The sequence below is a fragment of the Seriola aureovittata genome, chromosome 19 (genome assembly GCF_021018895.1).
Source record: "Seriola aureovittata isolate HTS-2021-v1 ecotype China chromosome 19, ASM2101889v1, whole genome shotgun sequence".
Lineage (NCBI taxonomy): Eukaryota > Metazoa > Chordata > Actinopteri > Carangiformes > Carangidae > Seriola > Seriola aureovittata.
In genome coordinates, this window is record NC_079382.1 from 21884053 (window position 1) to 21904722 (window position 20670).

Here is a 20670-nt window from a genome sequence, read left to right on the forward strand (position 1 = left end):
AGCAATGAAAAAAGTACAGTCTGACCAATACTGGACTTTTGAAGACAATATTGATATGCATATTTAAGAGTTTTAGTAAAAATAAGATGATTTATCTACATGCATAACTCTGTAAAATGTGACCCCACACATATTTTTTCCCCACTGCTATTTTTTGCTACTTACGTACACACATACCAATATATCTGCAATAAGCTAATCTTGGCTGAATTTATTGGTTTAGCTCTGAATTGAATAACTGTTTTGGTCTTTTATCAAGAAAAAATGCCAAAGACTCTCTGGTTTCAGCTCTCAAATGTGAGGATTTGCCCTTTTTCTCTGAATTATATCACTGTAAACTGAATATCTTTGGGATTTTGATTGTTCATCAGACAATAAAGAGAAATCTCAAGTCATCTTTGACTCAAAACATGCAAAACAGTAGCCAACTGATCAATAAAATTAGCAAATAATAAATCAATAGTGTAGATACTTCAGTTCCAGCCCTGGACATGTCACATAATTCATCCACTTATTCCAAAAGGAGGAACAGAAGTGAAGCTCAGGCCTGTTCATCAGAGTCTAAATTAGGTTCAGGTGCCGAGTGAAAGACAGTGATGGAAATAGTCGGCTATTTTTTCAAGTCAATCATCCGCTTTGGGGTCTCACCTGAAAATGTCCGGATTAGTGATGAGGTCGGTGGGTGGGGAAGCTTTTTAACAAACATGGACCCCAGTCGCTGTGACGCTGGCATCCAAAGCACCGTTCCCCCACTGGCTGTGAAATTGACATGGTACATCCATTACAGCTTGTGTTCCTCACAAATGAATGTCATTAATGAAGAGCACCTGGTACCGATGGTCACAATCAGCTGCTGGAAAACGTAACCCAACGAGGTAGCCAGCAGGAAGCCCTGGAGGACAGACGCTGGCTTTCAAATGAGCCTGAATTAAAGATAAAATCATCCATTTACTGGACTGTCAAACCAGGCTGGATAGATTCACACATGCAAATCACACTCAGTGGCACAAAGCCTGAGTCATTTTTGTTTCTCTTTTTCCTATTTTGAAACAAAGGTTTGCGATAGAAAAACTGACTTTAGTTAGTGTTAATGTTTAGTCCAGGTGAGCTCTTTATACTCATGAGATTATTAGGATCACAAAAACATTGAGGTTGCCTGATGTTCACCCTTTAAAAATGAGTTTTCCATTTAACACGACTTCTACCATCGCTAGGTCACATAGTGATAAACCAGTTTCACATATTTTCAGCATAAATCCTGACACCAGCCTGGTATTGCTCAGCAGAGCGAGTGTAACTGAGAGAAGCTCTCACTTTGTTTATAGAGATTAATAGACACCGTCTTCTCCTCCTCTGTGTATTTCCAGTGAATCGGGGAGAATTAATGGGTCAACCGAACTCTGCTGGAGCGAAAATAATGCTGTCATCTACCAGTGACGCAAAAACCTGTGAAATTAAGATGAATGAGCAGAAGTCGTTCTCAATTTACAGTTTGCTAAATCTGATTATATTCACCAGCCTGACTGCGTGCTCATATAAGCAGCCAAAGGCATGAGACGGGGCGGTGACTGGCTGTTTATAGTCAAATATATAACCATAGGTTATTAGGGGTAAACTGTAGAACCAAGAATAGTATGAATGTTTGAAGTACCGCTCAGCCTGACATCTATGATCTTCACAGGTACCAAAATAACTTTATTACATGATGTGGAATCAGAACAATGTTTTCATTGCAGTAGCACCATGTCTAGGATTTGGATCAATACCATTTTATTTAATCCAAATCCAGTACAGAATCCACTTATTAAATCTCTAATCAGATCTTACTTGGATTTACTTTTGTAAGTAACTACATTTACAAAATAACTATAATTCAAAGGTCTGTAATCACATTTTGTCAGCTGCAGAGGCAGAAATGCTTTTGAGTAGCAATGTACACAGTCTGTAGTTACCACCTGAGCTGCAGAAGATATTGAATGATTAAATGTATCCGACACTGAACTAAGTTCATAAATGTAAAATGTTGAAATTCATTCATTAAAATTAACCAAGAGAAATTCATGTAAGGCCATCGGATAGATCAGAGTGGAGTCATCACTCTGTTAGCCCTGTTTAACTACAAGAATACCCGACCTGAGCGTGATTGACCCGACGGTTTGGGTTGGGTTTGTCCATTGCCTTTTGATGGTCATTTACAAGGTGCCCACACATGTGTAATCAGGATAAACGGACAAGCTGTGACCCTGGTAACAACAAGTGCGTGACAGGGTAACAAACTCGGAGAAAGAAAGATCGCTTCAGGTTGGGCTCGATTACTACTTTCAGGTTCCTTTTAGGTGTCACAGCATAAATACACTGCCCCCTGCTTTACACTGATGTAGTTAAAACACATTTCACTGGAGCTGCTTTCCTCAAAGAAACCTCGACAGTCACCAGCGACAAATCCCATTTCTCTAACCTGAAAGATTCATCTAAATCCAATACTTAACATTACAGAAAGAACCTCTACATTTTATATCTGATAGTACGCTTTGAATGTTACGAGTTTGCATTTGAACTTTTATATCTTTTTCCATTTGCTGCTTCGGTGCTCGTCCTACTTGTAGTGAAAGTTTTATATGTGGCGTGAATGTCATCATAGCCTGTGAAATCTGTTTAAAGAGCTGAATTCTTAAATATCCATAATGTCAGTGAGGAAACAAAGCATTCTGTTTTCCATTATACAAAATATATATTCCAACAAGTTTATCTGACATCCTCTCATTTCAACAAGCACCTGCCAGACCAGTTTGAGTGTTTAACTTCTGTGCTAAATGCTCTCCAGTGATGAAATCATCAGCTGCCGTTACAGTTGATCGCAGCCTGAGTATCTGGAAGAGCATAAAAGTTCAATTTGTTCCCACATCAATCAAGGTCAAAAAGTCGTCGTTATCAGCTCACCCGGTCCTTACAGATAAAAAGAAAAGTCTTCTTATCCCCCTTTTCAACTCTTTAAACCTCTTTTGAATCCAACATACACAGACACAGAGAGGTTTAATCCTCTTCTCTTGCTCAGAGGATTGTGACGCGTGTTTCTTTAAATCAATTCTCCCACAAGTTCAATAGATTTTCCATCCTTTTTTTTTTTTTTTTTTTTTTTTTATGCCTCCGTGCCGGTGACAGCCAGAGCCGGAGGCGTACTGTTTTCAGGTTGTCCGTCTGCCCGTCCCTTCTCGTGGTTACGATATCTCAGTACCACCCTGACAGAATTTCTTCAAATTTGGCAAAAACATTCACTAGGACTTAAGGATGAACTGATTAGATTTTGGTGGTCAAAGGTCAAAGTCACAGTGAAAAAACATGTTTTGGCCCTGTGAACGTGATATCTCCGTAACGCTTTGAGGGAATTTCTTTAAATTTGGTACAAACATTTGGTCGAAGGTCAAAGGTGAAGGTCAGTGTGACCTCACAAAACGCTTTTTAGCCATTGCACAAGACGTCAACACAGCAATTATGACAAAGTCAGGGCAGTAAACTGTAGCTTTGATGAATATGTCCTGTCACCATCCAAGCAGTCCATTTTGTTGTCTTACGTTCAGACTCTTGTTAAACCTGGCAGACAGGTAAATCACAAAGCCGCACATACTCCCGTAAAATCTTCACTTTTTCAGCTAGTTTGACTGCTCAGCTCCTTTTTTATCATCTATTAAAACATAGTTGGGTGCATTCTGAATTTACTGAGCAATCGTTTTCAATTCCTATTCCAAAATCTGTGTGACCAAGAGGATCAAACCGAAGACTTTTATAGAGCACGTTGATCTTAACACTGGACTACTTTCAGTATCAGCCACCACAACCTCTTTGATCTATAAGAGCAGAGACTGAGCATATGGAAAATTAATTTTCATATCAATCAAGGTTGTGCAGATTTAAGGAGGCAGAGGGCTCATAAATCATCCACTTCTGATGGGAGAGTGGATATGGCTTAGTGAAGTATTATTTACACAATCTGCTCTGGGTTTCTGCAGGCTGTGCACACTAAGTCACTTTACAGCCTCACCGATTTATGTTCTCTTACCTTATTTCAAGCTTTTTCATGCTTTTATTTCATTACGGCTACAGTATTTCATGGTTGGGAGGACTGCTGGACATTTTATCTCCTCTCCTCTAAAACTACTTGCAAGAAAATAAATTCCAAACACTATAGTTTATGGGGTTTTTTTCTCCCCATTTTTCTCTAAGTTTTGCCTGTAATTGTTAAAATGCTTGTGGTATTTAACATGTATCTTACCGTCAACACATCCCATGAAAAGAGCAAAAGCAACCATGTGTTTGTAAATGTTCCCCACACTGTCTGTGGCCCTCAGCTCTGAGCCCATTGGTTCCTTCAGGAGATGTCGTCTTTAAAAACACCTCACTGTTTTTCTTTTCTAAATCAAATGTTACTCCAACAGACAGAAACTTCATTTCTTTTAGGACTAGTTTCAACTATGGATAAATACATTTGGCACTCTGGTGCAGCTGCTCCCACAGTGGGTGTCGCGGCACCCTGGGGTGCCTTATGGACAAGCTGCCAAGAGTGTTTGAAGATGTGTTTGGTTCCTTTTTATCTAATGCACATTTTAATAAGTTTTCATCACATAAAAATCAAGCCGACATTTACAATTACTTTTTGTAACATTTTTAAAAAAACTTATCAAGAGAAGGAATAAATATCAAAATCACCACATCAAAAATCCCAATGAATATGCATTTATAACTCTGTCTGTTGCAAATTATGTTTATACATTACTTAACTGTTGGACTATGATCAGACAGATTTTTTTTTCTTTAATGAATTAAGTACTACACTTGTAGCAGAGAGTTGCTATGAGGTGTGGAGGTGTTGTGGGTGGATGGTGAACATACAAAGCAAAGGAACAGGTAAATAAACTGAACCTTTTCTGTATTAAACCAGACCAGGATGTTTCTCTGACCTCAACCAGCAGCTGTGAGAGTCTGTGAAACATTTTACTGATCCGTTCAGTATAAACATATTTGTGACTTGCCAACAACATATCCTCATTAAATTAACAGAAAATGGAATCCGGTCATAATGAAGTTTCCTTCAAAACATATTTACAGTTGCAAAGTAGTTGTATATAAAAGTGATTGCTTGTGAGTTTTCCCAGGTGGTCAGAAATACCAACTGTTAGTCATGAAAAGATTTTGTCACCGTAAACAAAGCTCAAACAAAATACTGCAACATCTCAACCCTGAACACAGGCTGATAGGACCGAACAAGCAGAGCAAAATAACTACAATCAGACTCTACAGTGTCGGCTGCTTGGCTCGCGGCTTTTCAAACAGGTATTGGCTGCTCTTCAATCACCGCCTGATTGTGTGGTCATTGTGGTCTTGCTGTTTCCAGCATTATGTCTGTGTAAGATGGGAGTTCTCATCCCTGGTATATATGAGAAAACAAGAATAAGACTTGGCCTGAGAGTAGAGTCCGAAATCTCTGCCAATATCAAGGAACTGTGGTTATAACAGTGGACTCTCATGTCTCACTATGATGCCTGCAGTCTTTCTTGTTTTGTTTTGTTTGGCCTTGTACTCATGAATTGTGAGCCAATTTTAGATTTTAGGTGCACAAACATTCATATAAAAGTTTGGAAACCACAAGTCTAGTGAGGATTTGAGACAGCGGGAGAGAGTGTGTGGGACTGAGGAGGATGACATGTTTGTAAAAGTCCCATATTTTCCTCTTGTCCTGTGTTTTATTTGAAGTGTTGATCCATCAGAAGATATATTTGTGGTTTTAAGAACCAAAAACCATCTCAGTGTAGTTTTACATCTCCTCTCTCAGGCTTCTCTCTGGAGCTCTAGTAACAACAGGTCTGTGAGCCAATCAGAAGAGAGGAGGCTCTGAGCCTCTCCTCTGATTGGCTGACTGTTTTCTGAGTAATCCAATAAAAATATAGTAGATTTCAGGTAAAACACTGTAAAGGTAAAACCAAATCCTGCAAGGTTTGGATGGTGGGTCCAGGTGGGCGGGGCTTGGTGACTGCTTTGTTGTGACATCACAAAGTTCCAGAAGTCCTGACGGCTGGTTTTAAGGCTCAGTTTCTGAATACAGGCTGTGTGCATTTCTCTGTGGACTGAGGCTTTGATACTTTCACAGTATTAATATAGAAGCTAGACCTGATCTATAATCACACTACACATGGACAGAGACCTGTAGATTATATGGGACCTTTAAAAGTTGTTGGATCTCTATAACTCAGAGGAATAAGATACATCAGGGTTGTTAGTTGGATTCAATTTACTGTTTGTTTTATTCTTTAATTATCTACCATAGGCCTTATCTTATTAATACTGCAACTGATTTATCCCACAGTTAAATCTCCTCCACTGATGAAGCAGCTTTTACTCATACTGTATCGTGAGACCGTCAGTGGGGTTTCTCTGCTGATGGCACAACCCATCATTTCTGCCGCCTGTCAATCCCTCGCATCATAAGACACATTCACGTCTCCACTGAGGCACATTAACCACCAGCGCACGTACGAGCAGTCCATTTTTTTTTCTTTAAAGCAGTGCCTATCCCTGCTTTGCTCTCGACAGGATATGAAAGATGAGGAGATCACAGACAGAGAGGGGGCAGAAACCCGAAGCAGACACAATAGGAGTGATGGCTATCAGCGCAGCCGGGACCCGGGAGCCTTCGGTCATTCGTGACGTAGCAGGAAACTTATTTCGCTGCCCTCATGCCTGGGCCATTATTGCAAACCGCAAATAAGCAGCAGGGAGAAGAACATCCCTGCTGCTGGTGGAGGAGTGAGTAAGAAACAGAGCAGGGAATGATGAAAGGCTCAGACGCTCAGATTGTTAGGAAACAGATGCAGATTCCATTAAAAGAGGGCTACTGTACTACTGCTTCTACTGGAGGCGTGTGTCTCCTCTCACTTTCCAAATTCCTACCTGCCCTGCCCTCTTGCCCTGGGTTCTGCCTCCCAGGCCACATACATGCTTATCTCTACACCCTCTGATTGGTGGAGGTTGTTGGAGCTTGAGAGACAAAACCCAGGGCGAAAAAAATATAGATAAAATACTTTTTTGTGAAACCTGCAGATGTTACAGTGGTTACGGCTAAAATAAAAATATACTATGAGCTCCTCAGACAAAAAAAAGTTTTACCTCTCAGGCTACATACATGCTAAGTCTATATCTCTATATATGTTTTCCAGGTAAAATTAAACAAAACATTTTCGAAAAAGGCAATAAAAGACTATAATTGTATCTATAAGAAAGTACATGGGAAGTACTGTTTGTGTATTAATGAAACATCATAGCACGTCCAATGTTTCTGTAATACAACCCTTAATCTGAAAAGCATGACGGCCACTTTTATAACAATTGTTAGTTGCTAGGATATGGCATTCTTTCTTGTTTTCTATTTTTATTTCTTCTTCTTCTTGTTGTTGATGAAAGTTGGACGTATTATTATTGGACATTTTGGACGTCATACTGTGTTGGAAGAATGGGGATATACAAATCTAATTTTGTGCATCAAAAGGGAGAACATAAGAACGGTACACAAAGCTACTTAACAACAACCCACTGATCCTCTGTTTATTAAACTGAAGGCTGTAAAATCCCACGACGAAATGCAGAGACTCGAGGGTTTTAGTGACAGAGGGTACAAATCATGTTTGTAGTGAAAAATAAATATCTGAAAGTGTCCGTATGTTGTTGAAAATTAAGATAATACGACTGAAGAGTCACATGGGAATTTCAAGATGAACGTCACATAAAATAACAGCAGGTGAATAACCACACATACTGTGTGGTTATACATGAATCAGGATCCAGACTCCTTTATCACATCATAAAGTTTTAGCACCCCCCCCCCCCCCAACTGTGAATAAGCTGGAAATTATCTTCTGTAGCACTGAACTGAACTCCGGCACGAAAAATAAAAACAGACCTCTACCATTCACTCGCCACCATTAGCTCTGACATCCACGGCGAAGAACAATGTTAAGAGCCTTAGTTAATACTCAAATAAATAAAACAGGCCTTTTTAAGCACTCCACACTGACCCATTAAAGAAAGCAACTCGTGGTGGAATGGAAACGATTAGTACTTAACGAGAATTATTAGTAATTTTGTGGCTTTCAGTGGCGGTTTCAGCGTCATTACTCAATTAAAAAAGGACATTAACAAATCCCTATAGCACTGAAAGAATTAAACTTTGGGGATTCTTATTTTGTCAATTGTGAAAAGATTATCTCGGAAATAAAAAGCATTTGTTATCACTCGATTAAATTTAATGTTGCAATGAATAAGTAAACAAGTATAAGTAAATGTCCAGATTTATTTTTCCGATTCAATTGTGCAGTTTTGCACCAGTACAAGAGCGCGACACATTTCCTGATGATAAAATCTGGGAAAGATTAAAATCCTCTTCTCCATCCTTTTCTCTTTAAAAAGTCTCAGTAATTTAGTTTTAGTTAGGAGGAAATAGTGCAATGGTCGGGGGACTATTTTCAGTGGCAGATTAATCCACATTCGGTGCTCAAACGTGTTAGTAGTATTGCTGGTGTTGTTCTTTCCGTGGATCACCAGATGTGCCCTTCATTTAGATTTGAAAATAATGGTTCCTTGTCAATATGATGTTTTCCATGTGAAGTGCACCTCGCCACAGCACATGGTTCCACTGATGCTGATTCAGGTTTAGTCCGTCATTTCAAACCACTTTGTTCATGTAAGGGAGTATAAACCAAACCTCCTTATCTTATCTGTCCGAGCAGGTGAGGAGACCTCCTATCCTCCACATGTAGATAGAAAACAAGGGAAACTCATCTGACAGCAGAAAGACGCGCTGCTCCAAGTGACTCAGGAAGCCCGTCTGCTCCGACTCCACCTCCACCCTGCACGGTACCTTTGATTTCTGCAGGAGCTCCTCCACGATCCAGAACAGGTAGCACGAGTTCTGATACTGGTCCACAGGAAACGTGTCGAGCCCGGAGTCCTCCTGGCCCTGGAGAGTAAGACCTACATTAGAGAATGACTCACTGACGACCACCTTCAAGACACAACACTGTCATACGATGTGAATCATCGTTTAATCATAACATTTCAGTGTGATATATCTAAGCCTGTTTACACAAAGACTTCTCTAGACTTATAAAAACTCTGAGCCGAGATGTATCCAAACTTAAAAGGTCTCCTTCTTCAACTTGACAGCTTCCTTCATCTCTCGTGTCGACTAGCAAGATCTTGGCCTAATATCAGAGCAGCCACCTCTGCGCTGGCAGCTCTGAACTCTCAAATGTTGGAAATGTCAGAGCTTCCTACCACGTCCTGGACGCCAACCAGCTCAATTACTTCTCTACTTGTGAGAAACACAAGCCAAGATGTAGCCAAGTAAGTCCTTCAACTACATGACCTCCTTGCTCCTGCTGATTCAACAGAAAGTGCAGAGAGATGTAATTCAAGAGAGCGACAGTGGTAAGAAAGCAGCTGAAAAGGTGAATCATTATTCCAATCACCTCACACCAGAATAATGGATCGATAGATGATGCTGCAAGTAAACACTTACTACACAAACTACGACGAAACGTGAGGTACAAGTGTGATTGTTTTCAGTGCAACACACCAAGTCAAACTCAAGGCAAAGAAAATACACAGAACACTGCAAACCTCATTTTAATTATTCAAATACAGGGAAGCTGCTGGATTTCTTCCAGGCTGTATCTCAGTATGCCTCTGCAAGTGTGTGTGTGTGTGTGTGTGTGTGTGTGTGTGTGTGTGTGTGAGATGTCACGAAGGAAAACAACAGCCAGATGGCTGTCAGGTATTCCTCCAGGCTAAAACCCTCACAGAGCTGACAGAAACCTTAACCCCCCCACAAACACACAAACACACACACACACACACACACACACACACACACACACACACACACACACACACACACACACACACACACACACACACACAGACCCCATCAGAACTGGGTCGCTCAGCACTTGAACACTGCTGAAGCATCTCTTAGCTAATGGCTAAAAGCAATGTGTCCCCCCCAATGGGACCCCCTGCCCACTCACACAACCAAAGAAAAAAAACATTAAAAAACCTAAAATTTTGAAAAACAAAAAACTTGATTCATGTTATTGACCTAATCTATGTGCATTTGTTCAGTGAGACAGTCTCCTGCTTTTTGCTGTCATTCACTGTGGCGTTTCTCTCCTGTCTTCTGCTTCCTGTTTCACTGTGTTGTCTTGCCCCCCCAACACACGGACCGGAGGAGAGACAGTCTGACAACTCATTAAGTTAAGTGCAATAAAAGCTCTGAATGTTCAAAATCCCCCTAAAACCCAACATGGACAGACATTGACCCCTGAAATTTTCACACCTGTGCAATCTGGCGACAACGCTGAGGACGCCTGCAGCTCTCCTGCTGCTACAGCTAACAAACAGAAATCTCATCGTAACAAAGCTGCTGTCCACTTCCTGTTCAGCAGCGGACAGCAGACACACGCAGTCAGAGAGCAGCTGGTGAACATAATGGAGCATTTAGCAGCTAAAGAGACAGATTTCCCTCAGGAGCTGGTGGAGACCAAACATGGAGCTAAAAGAAAGCGAGGGAACACTGGACTGAGATTCATTAAGACGACGCTAACATGACTCCAGTGGGATGATGGGATGTGTCTGTGCAAGTAAGCCAAACACATTTGCCATATTAACTTAATTAGGTCATAATATGTAATTCTGTGTTGACAGCTTGTTGCACAGGTGTCAGTTCATACGAGAATGAAATGCAGAAATGAAACTTTATCTTTTACTCCCAGCATGAGCTGTGTGCCAAAACTCATATATACATACTTGGCAATCTTAATTTAGTATCTTTATGAAAATGTCTGCACAGTTTATGGCACTGCTGAGCAGAAACTTGGCTTAGGATCAAATCTCTGCTTTGCAATTCAACTTTGCGCCTCAGAATATTGATTCAAAGACCCAATCTGTGCTTCTCAGGACGTAACTCTCAGGTCAAACTGACATAATGTACATACATAGTGAGTTACAGATGGAAAATTACCATATTAGGTTTCTCAAATGATTATGATTCAAAACTTGGGCCTTAGTTACTGTTGATAACTTATACAAATATGTATTTAGCAGACTTGTGTAACTGTCTAGCGTTAGCACATGTATTTAAAGACCCGTCCATCAATGTGAGGGTGATAACAGCCTCCAATCGTTTGTTTTTGAGCTGTGAGTTGAGTGGCTATACATGCTGCATATACATATACTTGGTGAAACGCTGCCATTAGGAAACCGTGCCAGGCAGCTTGACACAGAGGTCTCGGATATTCACACTGTCTGCTGCAGCAACTGTCAACAAGATGGAAAGGACATATTTGATTTGGATGAACACGGGGAGAGGAGACTGCAGTGTGATGTGGCTCTGCAAATCATCGTCTCTCATCTCATCATCTCTGTCCATGCACAGATTCTGGATCCACCAGATTATTCGGATGCATAGTCTAAGTGATTTCTTGGCATCCTTCAGTGCTCCACCAGTGTTATTTGAATGATCCGTTTAAAACCTAACAAAGTGATGAAAGCATGAAATGAAACGAGGCTGCGAGGGAGGGACTGAAAGCTCAGTGAAACTATTTAATCAAGGATTCACTGTGTCAAGCATGTCATGATTTATTTTAAACATGGTTTCAGCTTCACTGACTAAACACTGCATATTCCTATTTACAGCTCAGGCATTAATTAATGTTCTCTGTGTTACAGCAGAAAAACAACTCAAGCAGACACACACACACACACACACACACACACACACACACACACACACACACACACACACACACACACACACACACACACACACACACACACACACACACACACACACACACACACACACACACACACAGGTTTTCAGCTTGCAAGGCTCGACAGTAATAAGATTTGAGCCAACATAAAACATTTCCTGCAGTCTGTTTGCTGCTAATAGCAATGATGTAAGGTGTACGGAAGATTTTTAATGACTTCATAAACTGTTCTCTCTATAAATCAACTAACTTACTTTATGAATTTAATAAAGAAAAATGCTCGTCACACTTTCCCACGACTTAAAAAGTCAAACGTCTTGTTTTGTCTGACCCTCAGACCAGAACACAAAGATCCAGTTCACAATGAAACAAAACAAAGAAAACCAGCAAAAGGTCACATTTTTGTCTGATTAAATCATTTATTCATTAATTTTATTAATCAAATTAATAATAATATTTAATAATAATCTATCAAAACTGTTTATTTTCTATCAAGCTAATTAACATTTCAACACTAATAATGACACAAAAAACTAAATGATAAACAAGTTTGGATACTGAGAAAAAACAAAATCCAGACAAAAGAAGCAAAATACATTTGTTCTAATGACCTTTAGATTTTGAATTCTTAGTTTCTAGCCTAATAAACATTTCTTTAATTTGTTTATTAAAAGGTTGTAACCAAGATATTCCTGTTTCTTAACAGCCGCCTTATATACCAACACCAATATAAACTGTCATAATCTAATATCAGCTGACATATCAGAGACAGGAAACATCGACGTGAATGACATGAAGCTCGGCTCCAACATCAACACACAGTTAGTCTGTCACCAGGACGTCAAAAAGTTGAGACTCTGTCAAAACTTCGATGGTAAAGTATCCTGTCATTTTTGAAAACATCAGCATTAAACTTCAAACCCTGAACACTAAAGGCAGCAATCAGGAGGAAACAAGTTTGTTCTCTCATCACTAAGAGCCACTGAGCCGGATAAACACTGTAATTCAAAGAGGAAAGCATGAGAGCATCTTTAAAAAAAAACAAAACGTATGAGCAGTCCTTGAAAAAGTTTTCACCACCTTTTACTGCAGTACAAATAAAGATCTCATTGTATCTTAAAATTGCTTCCTGCTTCTACAGCTCAAACTAGTCTGGTCCAACTAGCTTTGAAACAACATACATCTTAAGCATTTTTCATTGTGCTTATTTGTTTCGTATATAATAATAATACCTGGTGCAATGACGCAGAAATCTGCACAGAGTGTGGGACGATTATTTACATTTACCTGCGAGTTCTACAGATCTCTCTGATCCCTCAACAAAGCTCTACCATCAGTTTTATTTCACAATACAAACACTGAGAAGCAGAGGTGGTTTATGTCAGTTAGGGCGGTTAGAGGGAGCTCAAGATGTTCTACTTTAATCTGAAACCTGTCGAGAGCTCACACGGCCAAAGGATTTATGAGGCCATGACGCAGGATTCGATGGACAGCAAAAATCGATAACTGGAATTAAAATCTAGCGGGAGACGTTATGGAGCATCTCTGAATAACATACACAAACGCCACAACTTCCCGTGACAGAAATGGCGGTCTCTTGAAACCACAGAGGACCTGCGGGGTCTTACTGCCTCACTAATGGCTGAAGATGGTTTTATCAATACCCAGTTTTTTTTCCCCAAATTCAAAACCTGCAAACTTCACTGCATAGAGCTGATTCGAATCATTTTCACCAAAGGTCAGGCTGACTTCAACCTGTGCCTTCCTCTAATTCATAAAGAATAAATCAGTTTTAATGCATATATGTGAGAGTTGTATCAATCTTCTCATTTAACTCTCAGCAAAAAAAGCCGATTCGGTTATACGCCGATTTGAGATCAACTGTTACAGCTTGGCTAAAAAAAATGGGGTTCGAGGAAAGCTCTGACAAGTCATTTAATACGTGCTGTATTCTTATTGTATCTCCGTCTATTCTGTTCCATTTCCGTGCCGCTGGAAATCGATGTTCCTGGCATGAAGGAAATAAGGGAACACAATGCTGACTGACAGATTCATCAAGCAAGAGCAAAAGAACAAAAATCACCAGATCTCAGACTGATTCCTGAGGAAAAGAGATGTCAGAGAGACAGCCAACTAATCAGTGGGTGGCTTTTCTCTCGACTGTGGGTTCAAGATAAAAATCCCCGCAGGCCATATTCCTCGTTACAGTCCCCCGGGAAATTTAATGAGCAGAGCGAACCCATGTTTCAGTAAAAACTGCAATAAGTATGTTGAGTAGACAAAGTAGAAACAAAACTCTAATCACAGTTTATTCAGTACAATGAAATATTAAATTATTATTATTATTATTATTATTATTATTATTATTAAATAAATGAAATACTGTTGTATTTGTGAGTGACATTTGATTATAACCTTGTGGCTGGATTCCTCCACCAACCAGTCAAGTTGTGGTTTACATCCATGTCTGTCCACACTGATATATGTAGTGGAGACTTTGATGAAGTTTAATAAAAAAAGGTATTAAGTGTATGTTATCATTATTGGCATATGAATTTTTGGAGTAATGGCCAAAAAAATGTGTAGTCACAATGACCTTGACCTTTGACCTTTGAACACCAAACTCTAATTCAGTTCATTGCCAGAATTCCCTCAAGGTTTTTCTGAGATATCACGTTCACAAGAATGGCATGAACGGACGAAATGAAAGACTGGGCAACAATAATTAATAAAGTCAGAAATAAAAAGGACAAAGGTTTGAAGAACATTAGATGAGGTGACAGAACGCCCATCTGCATGTATCCCAACCAGAGTCCTGCTCTAAGTGAGAGGATGAAAACAGCAGGACGGGCTGATTGAGTTGTTTGTTGGCTCGTTAGCACTCCTCAGGGATCCACCGGGCCGCAGCCTGACAGTGGCCGCCTTTTAATAATCCAGATAAACTACCCTCTCACTCCGTGTCAGTTACAGGACGGCTTTTCACTTCCAGGCGAAACAGCAAAGTCAAAATGGCTTTATCTTTCATTTTAATCTTTAATATCTTTGATCCCGCGCGGTGAACTGAGCTCAAGGTCGGACGTGAGGGCCCAGAGGAAGCTGGGGTTAAGTGGAAGGTCGTTTCATGATCGACTTTCCAGGTAAACATGATGATGGCTTCTGGCTTTGAAGCCTGGCAACAGGATACTGCAGAGTGTCTTTGAATATCTGCAGGAGGCTGCGCTGTAACACCGAGGCTCTGGAAAGGTGATAATTACCTACCCTGAGAATCAGCTCATCAAAACAGGAGATAGGAGAGTGAGTATTGAACTTATTCAACTCCAATTGGATGCTAATGCTAGGGTCGCACAAGTGTTGTATATTTTGGTCTTTGATTGTTCCTGATGATGTCCTCTCCTGATTGTGGTGGTACTGACTTTTCTTCTGGATCCAAAATAAGGTTGACATTTGTGATTTGGAGTGAAATGTCTTCACTATTGGAAGGGATTGAAAGTCTGAAAACAGAAATCAGGTTCAGACATTCATGTTCCCCCTCAGGATGAACTGCACTACCTTCGGTGATCCTCTTGACTTTTATCCAGCAACGTCACGGTCATCATCTTCAAAATTATGAATGACTTCTAAATTGTCCAGGTTCAAGATTCGCTTCCTAGATTATTCCAGATCTCCAGCAGCACACACTCTTCATCCATCATAATTGTATGTTTTTATTTTAACACAGAGCATGAATGTAGAACCTCAAAAATTAGTTGATTTATCAAGTGACAGAAAATTAATCAGCAGCTGTTGCAGTAATTAATCGTTTTGTGATGTTGTTTGCAAAAATGTAAAACATCTGTTGTTTCTAGCTTCAAATGAAAGTGATTTCCTGCTTTTCTTTGTCATACGTGATAGTGAACTGCAAACTTCTCATCTGAAGAAGTCACCTTGGTGTGTAGGAAAATTATATTCATTTCATAGACAAAACAGTTAATCGCAAAAATGATCTGAAGATTAATCATTAGCTGCAGCCCTACATGAAAGTTCAATCTTGGCAAAAGGAGTCTGACAAAACCTTAAAGTGCTACTAGGCCGTGGATGTAAACAGATCCATCCATGTCAACTGAGCAATCTGATGAAAACCATGAGATGTACATGAAAGAAAAACTAGTATTTTGATGAATTCAGTTTAACACTCGTAACCGTTTGCTCTGAATCCTGAAAAACAAGCCAGAGCTTGTTGTACACACATTAATTATTAAAGACGATACATTAACATGAGGCTAAATGAGGTTGAATTACAGTGACAGAGTGAATGGCTGACTCACAGTTTGATGCTCTAACATCTGACAGAATTTGGTATGAAACAATGAGCAGGGTCAGACGGGTCATGTGAAATTCTGTCATCACTTTCTACAGCACTACAAAGTCAATCATATTTAACTCTCATCACTCCAGCTCTTATTACTGTGGGCTGAAGGCAGAATAAGAAATAATATGCAGCTGAATATTTCATAGTTTGGGGGCTCCAAGAGATATTTGAAAACGGTGAGTCCAGAGGAATTCACTGAGGTGGATGAGGTCGTCGATTGTGGAAGCGAGAAAACTTTTGGATCTGTATGCAGCGAGGGAGCCTGAAGCACCATGACCCAGATAACATCAGCTGCCCTGAGATTATAAAGCCGTGCCCTCAATGGGATTTAATTGTCCATTTGATTAGACCTGGAGCTCGTTACTGTTCTGAGTGAGCCGCAGGCGAGTCGACAGCCTTCAACCGTTGGCTTGGAAGTGAGATTGAAAGTTTCTCAAGTGGAAGAAAACACAAGAGTGAAGACAGATAAGAGGATAGATACAAGGGGCTGACAAAAACACTTCATGAAAAGAATTTAAACTGTGAATCAACTATACTGAAAATGACTGCAACCAAAGATTATTGTCATTATCAGCTATTGTGCTGATTATTGTCCAATTAATTCCTTAATTGTTTAGTCTGTAAGATGTAAGAAAATAGATCTCCACCACTATTCCAAGAGACAAAGGTGATGTCTTCAAATGTGACTAATGGCCAATAATCCAAAGACATTCAATTTGCAATGATATAAAAGAGAGAAAAGTAAGAAATCCTCACAATCCTTGTGTCCATCTGCTGAATCGAAGTCTAATATTCCCTCTCTTCTAGCTCTGGTTTTGGTCTCCACCAGCTCCTGAGGGGAATATCTGACTCTTCAGCTGCTAAATGCTCCGCTGTGTCTGTAAATGAATCTGTCTACTGGTTGGTGCTGGGCGGATAGTGGAGAGGGAGTTTATCACAGCTTGTTGTGATGAAGGCACTGACACTGAACCAAAACACGTACATGTGCAGTCAAAACAAAACTATGAGATAAAAGCTTCAGGTTCTCTCTCTGTGACATTAAATATTCATAACTAACAATCAAAATGTTTAATTATCATTCATGAAGAGACTAAAAGCAACTACACAATAGGCCTGCAATGATTATCAATTAATCTGCTGATTATTTTCATAATTGTTCTTTAAAAAGGTCAGAAAAATTCACAATAATGTTTTTACTAAATCTCATCCTGACACTTTAAAATTGGTTGTTCCAAGAAATTTAAAGTATTGTTGCAGTTTATAGTGTTGTTGCTAAAGCTTGTGTTTCTGTCAATTGGTCAATAATTTTTGGACGTTTTGTTTTTGGGATTCACACCTGCAGTCTGGCCACAGATGATTTGACCTCTTCAGCTCTGAGAGATGCTTCATGTTGCTTTAAACATTCACATATAAAAGTGATCATTTTCAGAACTCTGTTGTAGCTCATAAATGCTGCTAATTAGCTTTCAACCGTCCATGGCCCAGCGCTTTTACACCTGTTTGTAATTCTGATGAAATTACTGGAGCGTTTACATCAACACCTTTTTCTATGAGGTGTCACTTTGTTTTATTTACACTGTTTACCTGCATAGTTATAGGGAATAAGACAGAGATAGAAAGTATAGAGAAAAAGGTAAAACAAGGTAGAGAGGAAGGAAAAAGATTACGAAAGAACAAAGAGGTAGAAAATGAAAGAGAAAAAGATCAGAAAAGATAGACAGGAGGAGTGATAGAAAAGACTGAAAGAGTGAGGCAGTGAAAGTGGAGAGAGTGAGGGAGAAGCTGACAAAGAGTACATAATGAAGCTCTACTCGGCTGGGAGTGTGAAGGGCAGTAATTTACTGATCAAGGACAGAGATTGATTTGTCACCAGAGTGGAAAAGAAAGCCCACAGCGTGAGCGAGAAGCTTCAGCCTCCTTTTTCCACAACAATACTGTCGAGTTCGCCACTACCGTGTTACTATGTGAATGCACAGAAGCTTGGCCTGCACTGACACCGACTTCACCCAGGTATGTCCACAACAACGGCTTGGTCCAGTTCGATCAACAAAGGAGAGAAAGTCAACAACAAACATCAGGGTTCAGAGGAGAAAATAAAATCATTCAGCACCTCTATGCTGTGACCTGACCCGATTCAAGCTGCTCAGAGTGTCATTTTTTCTGATGTATTTCAAGTTTCTAAATGTCCAGGCTTGTCCGCTGGAAAACCATTCTCACCTTTCCTTATTTTCTCTTGCTGACGAAAACAGTGATTGTTTCTCTTCATAATAAAGCCAATACTGACTACATGAAGATTTCACAGCATCTATTACAAGCTACAAACCTAAAACTCAATTACAACTGAGGCATATAAATAAGAGAAATCACTGATAAACCGTCTTTACTTCCTGTTTCACTTACAAGTCAGAATGGTTGATATGAAAATAAGGGGTGGGTGACCTGGAAAAAGATCATATGACAATCTTTTTGGGTGGAATCGCAATCCACGATCTGGTTTCTGTTTCCGCTCTGATTTGATTGTGAAAGTCCTGACCGGAACTTGTGATTCGTATCTTTCTGAGGCTTTGATGCTTTTTTCAGATGTTTGTCTGCTTGCCAAGATTCTTCACTCACAATGATGCCTTCTGTTTACAAATTGTGTCACAACCAATATCACTTTTTGCTCTGTTCATATGGAGTATTTGTTTGTACAGTGCTGTTAATTAATTAATGACGTACTGTATGTAAGTGTTTTGCTGCTACGCCAAACTCGCCGAGGGCGGCAGAGCAGAACAAGGACTACCAGATCACCAGCTGCAGTTAGCTATGGGCTGGTTAGCAGTGATTGAACTTTTAAAATTTGATATCTAAATACAGCAACATTTTATAACGCAATCTATATGATTCATTCAGTCAGACTGTCTACGATATAGGTTCGTCAGATGGTCCGCCCCTATATGATAATATCAACAAGTAATGACTTTGATCTGGTGATCCCAACTTTTCTTCCAGCGCCAACTATTCTCAAGAGAAATATCTCCAACAATTGGATGCATTCCCACATTCATAACCTCCTCAAGATGAATTGTAATAACATGTAAATGTGATAATACAAACATCTACCAGTAAATAAAAGCGAACTCACTTAAGCAATGCAATCAGAAATCAATCAATTTTCATTTTCTGTTGTTAGGTTATTACGATTTGTTGTGTTTTGATAATTGCTTTGTGGCTGTAGTAAATGACACTGAGGTAAATGCACCCACAGTCTTCAGGCTTACATGCAACATGATCACACACGGCCCTCTCCTCCCGTCAGCCCACAGCAACTCCAAGGAATTGATTTTTTCCTCTCTTATTTTCTTTTTGCCTCTGTCTTGCAGACGCATCCTCTTGCAGTGTTTTATTTTCTCCCCTGACCATCTCCTTCAAGGCAGTCCACTAGCAATCCAGTGATTCAACCGACAGAAAATCGATCCAATCTCATCCAAGTTGGCGTTCTATGAGCTCATATCTTGACATCTCGACTGCCCGGGGAGGTGGATGAACACCGGTTTGTCTGGTTCACACACACACACACACACAAAGAACTACTGTATCGCCTTGTTTTCTTATCTCACCATCAGCAGCCCAGGAAAGGTCCACCACGTTGGATGATTATTTTTCTTTTTTGTTAAATGGTCTCATGAGGTTGTGACAGTTGCAAACAGGAGATCTGCTCTGTCACATCTGTCGGCTGGAGACAGCTGATATGACAGCGGCAGTTTCCCCAAAGACCAAACCACCATATTTACGGTGTTCAGCCACTTGGAGAGACTTGATGGAACAGAAATGCCAAAGCTCAAAGTCCTTATCTCTCAACAAGCTGTCCTTACTTCCTGCCTACCTAAAATCAGCTCCTCTATCGTCACTGAAGGTGGGTGGATCAGTTACACTTAGGATTCCTCCAACTGACATTCCTTCTTTTGCTGTTTTACTCACTAAATTTCATACAACTTGGGTCTTATTCTGGTAGTTTTGGTTGTCATACTTATCACTAACAACACTGTTATCACACAAGTTAATATCTGAGATCTGGGAACAAAGTGAAACCACTGAAAAGAAGTCGAACAAGTCAAGAAATGAGCAGCTGAGCATCAGAGATGACCTTAAGAATTTACAATTAAGATTAAAGTGGTAGATCTGCCACTATTATCACTGTAAACTGTATGAGTGCTGTGCAAGAACAGAAAGCTTGGCAGGCATAGCAACAGCAACCTTAGTGTCAATTAAATCTGCAGATATATTTATAAGGGATGTCATGAATCAAGGTTTTTTTTATCCCCAATCTGACTCCTGTAATAGCTGATATCTGCATTAGAGAATGTAAAGGTATGTCCTGCCATGTGGCACGGGGGACGAATGTTGGGATGAGGGCGCCATATTGTGAGGAACACACTGTTTACCTGTGCCTGCAACTGTGGCTACCTGCAAACCTTTTCGTTTTGTTTGGCTGTTAAATTTGTTCAAGTCTGATGGGCAAGGGAA

General features: G+C 40.0%; 1 protein-coding gene across 1 annotated transcript in view; it reads right to left on the reverse strand.

The window, feature by feature from the left end:
- Positions 1–8318: 8318 nt before the first annotated feature.
- The window catches only part of mei4 (meiosis-specific, MEI4 homolog (S. cerevisiae)), a 42575-nt gene continuing 30223 nt past the window's right edge, over positions 8319–20670 (reverse strand). Inside the window, exon 5 of the mRNA XM_056405767.1 lies at positions 8319–9004. Coding sequence (XP_056261742.1) covers positions 8759–9004 — 246 coding nt within the window. The 3' untranslated portion in view covers positions 8319–8758. The remainder of the gene's footprint in view (positions 9005–20670) is intronic.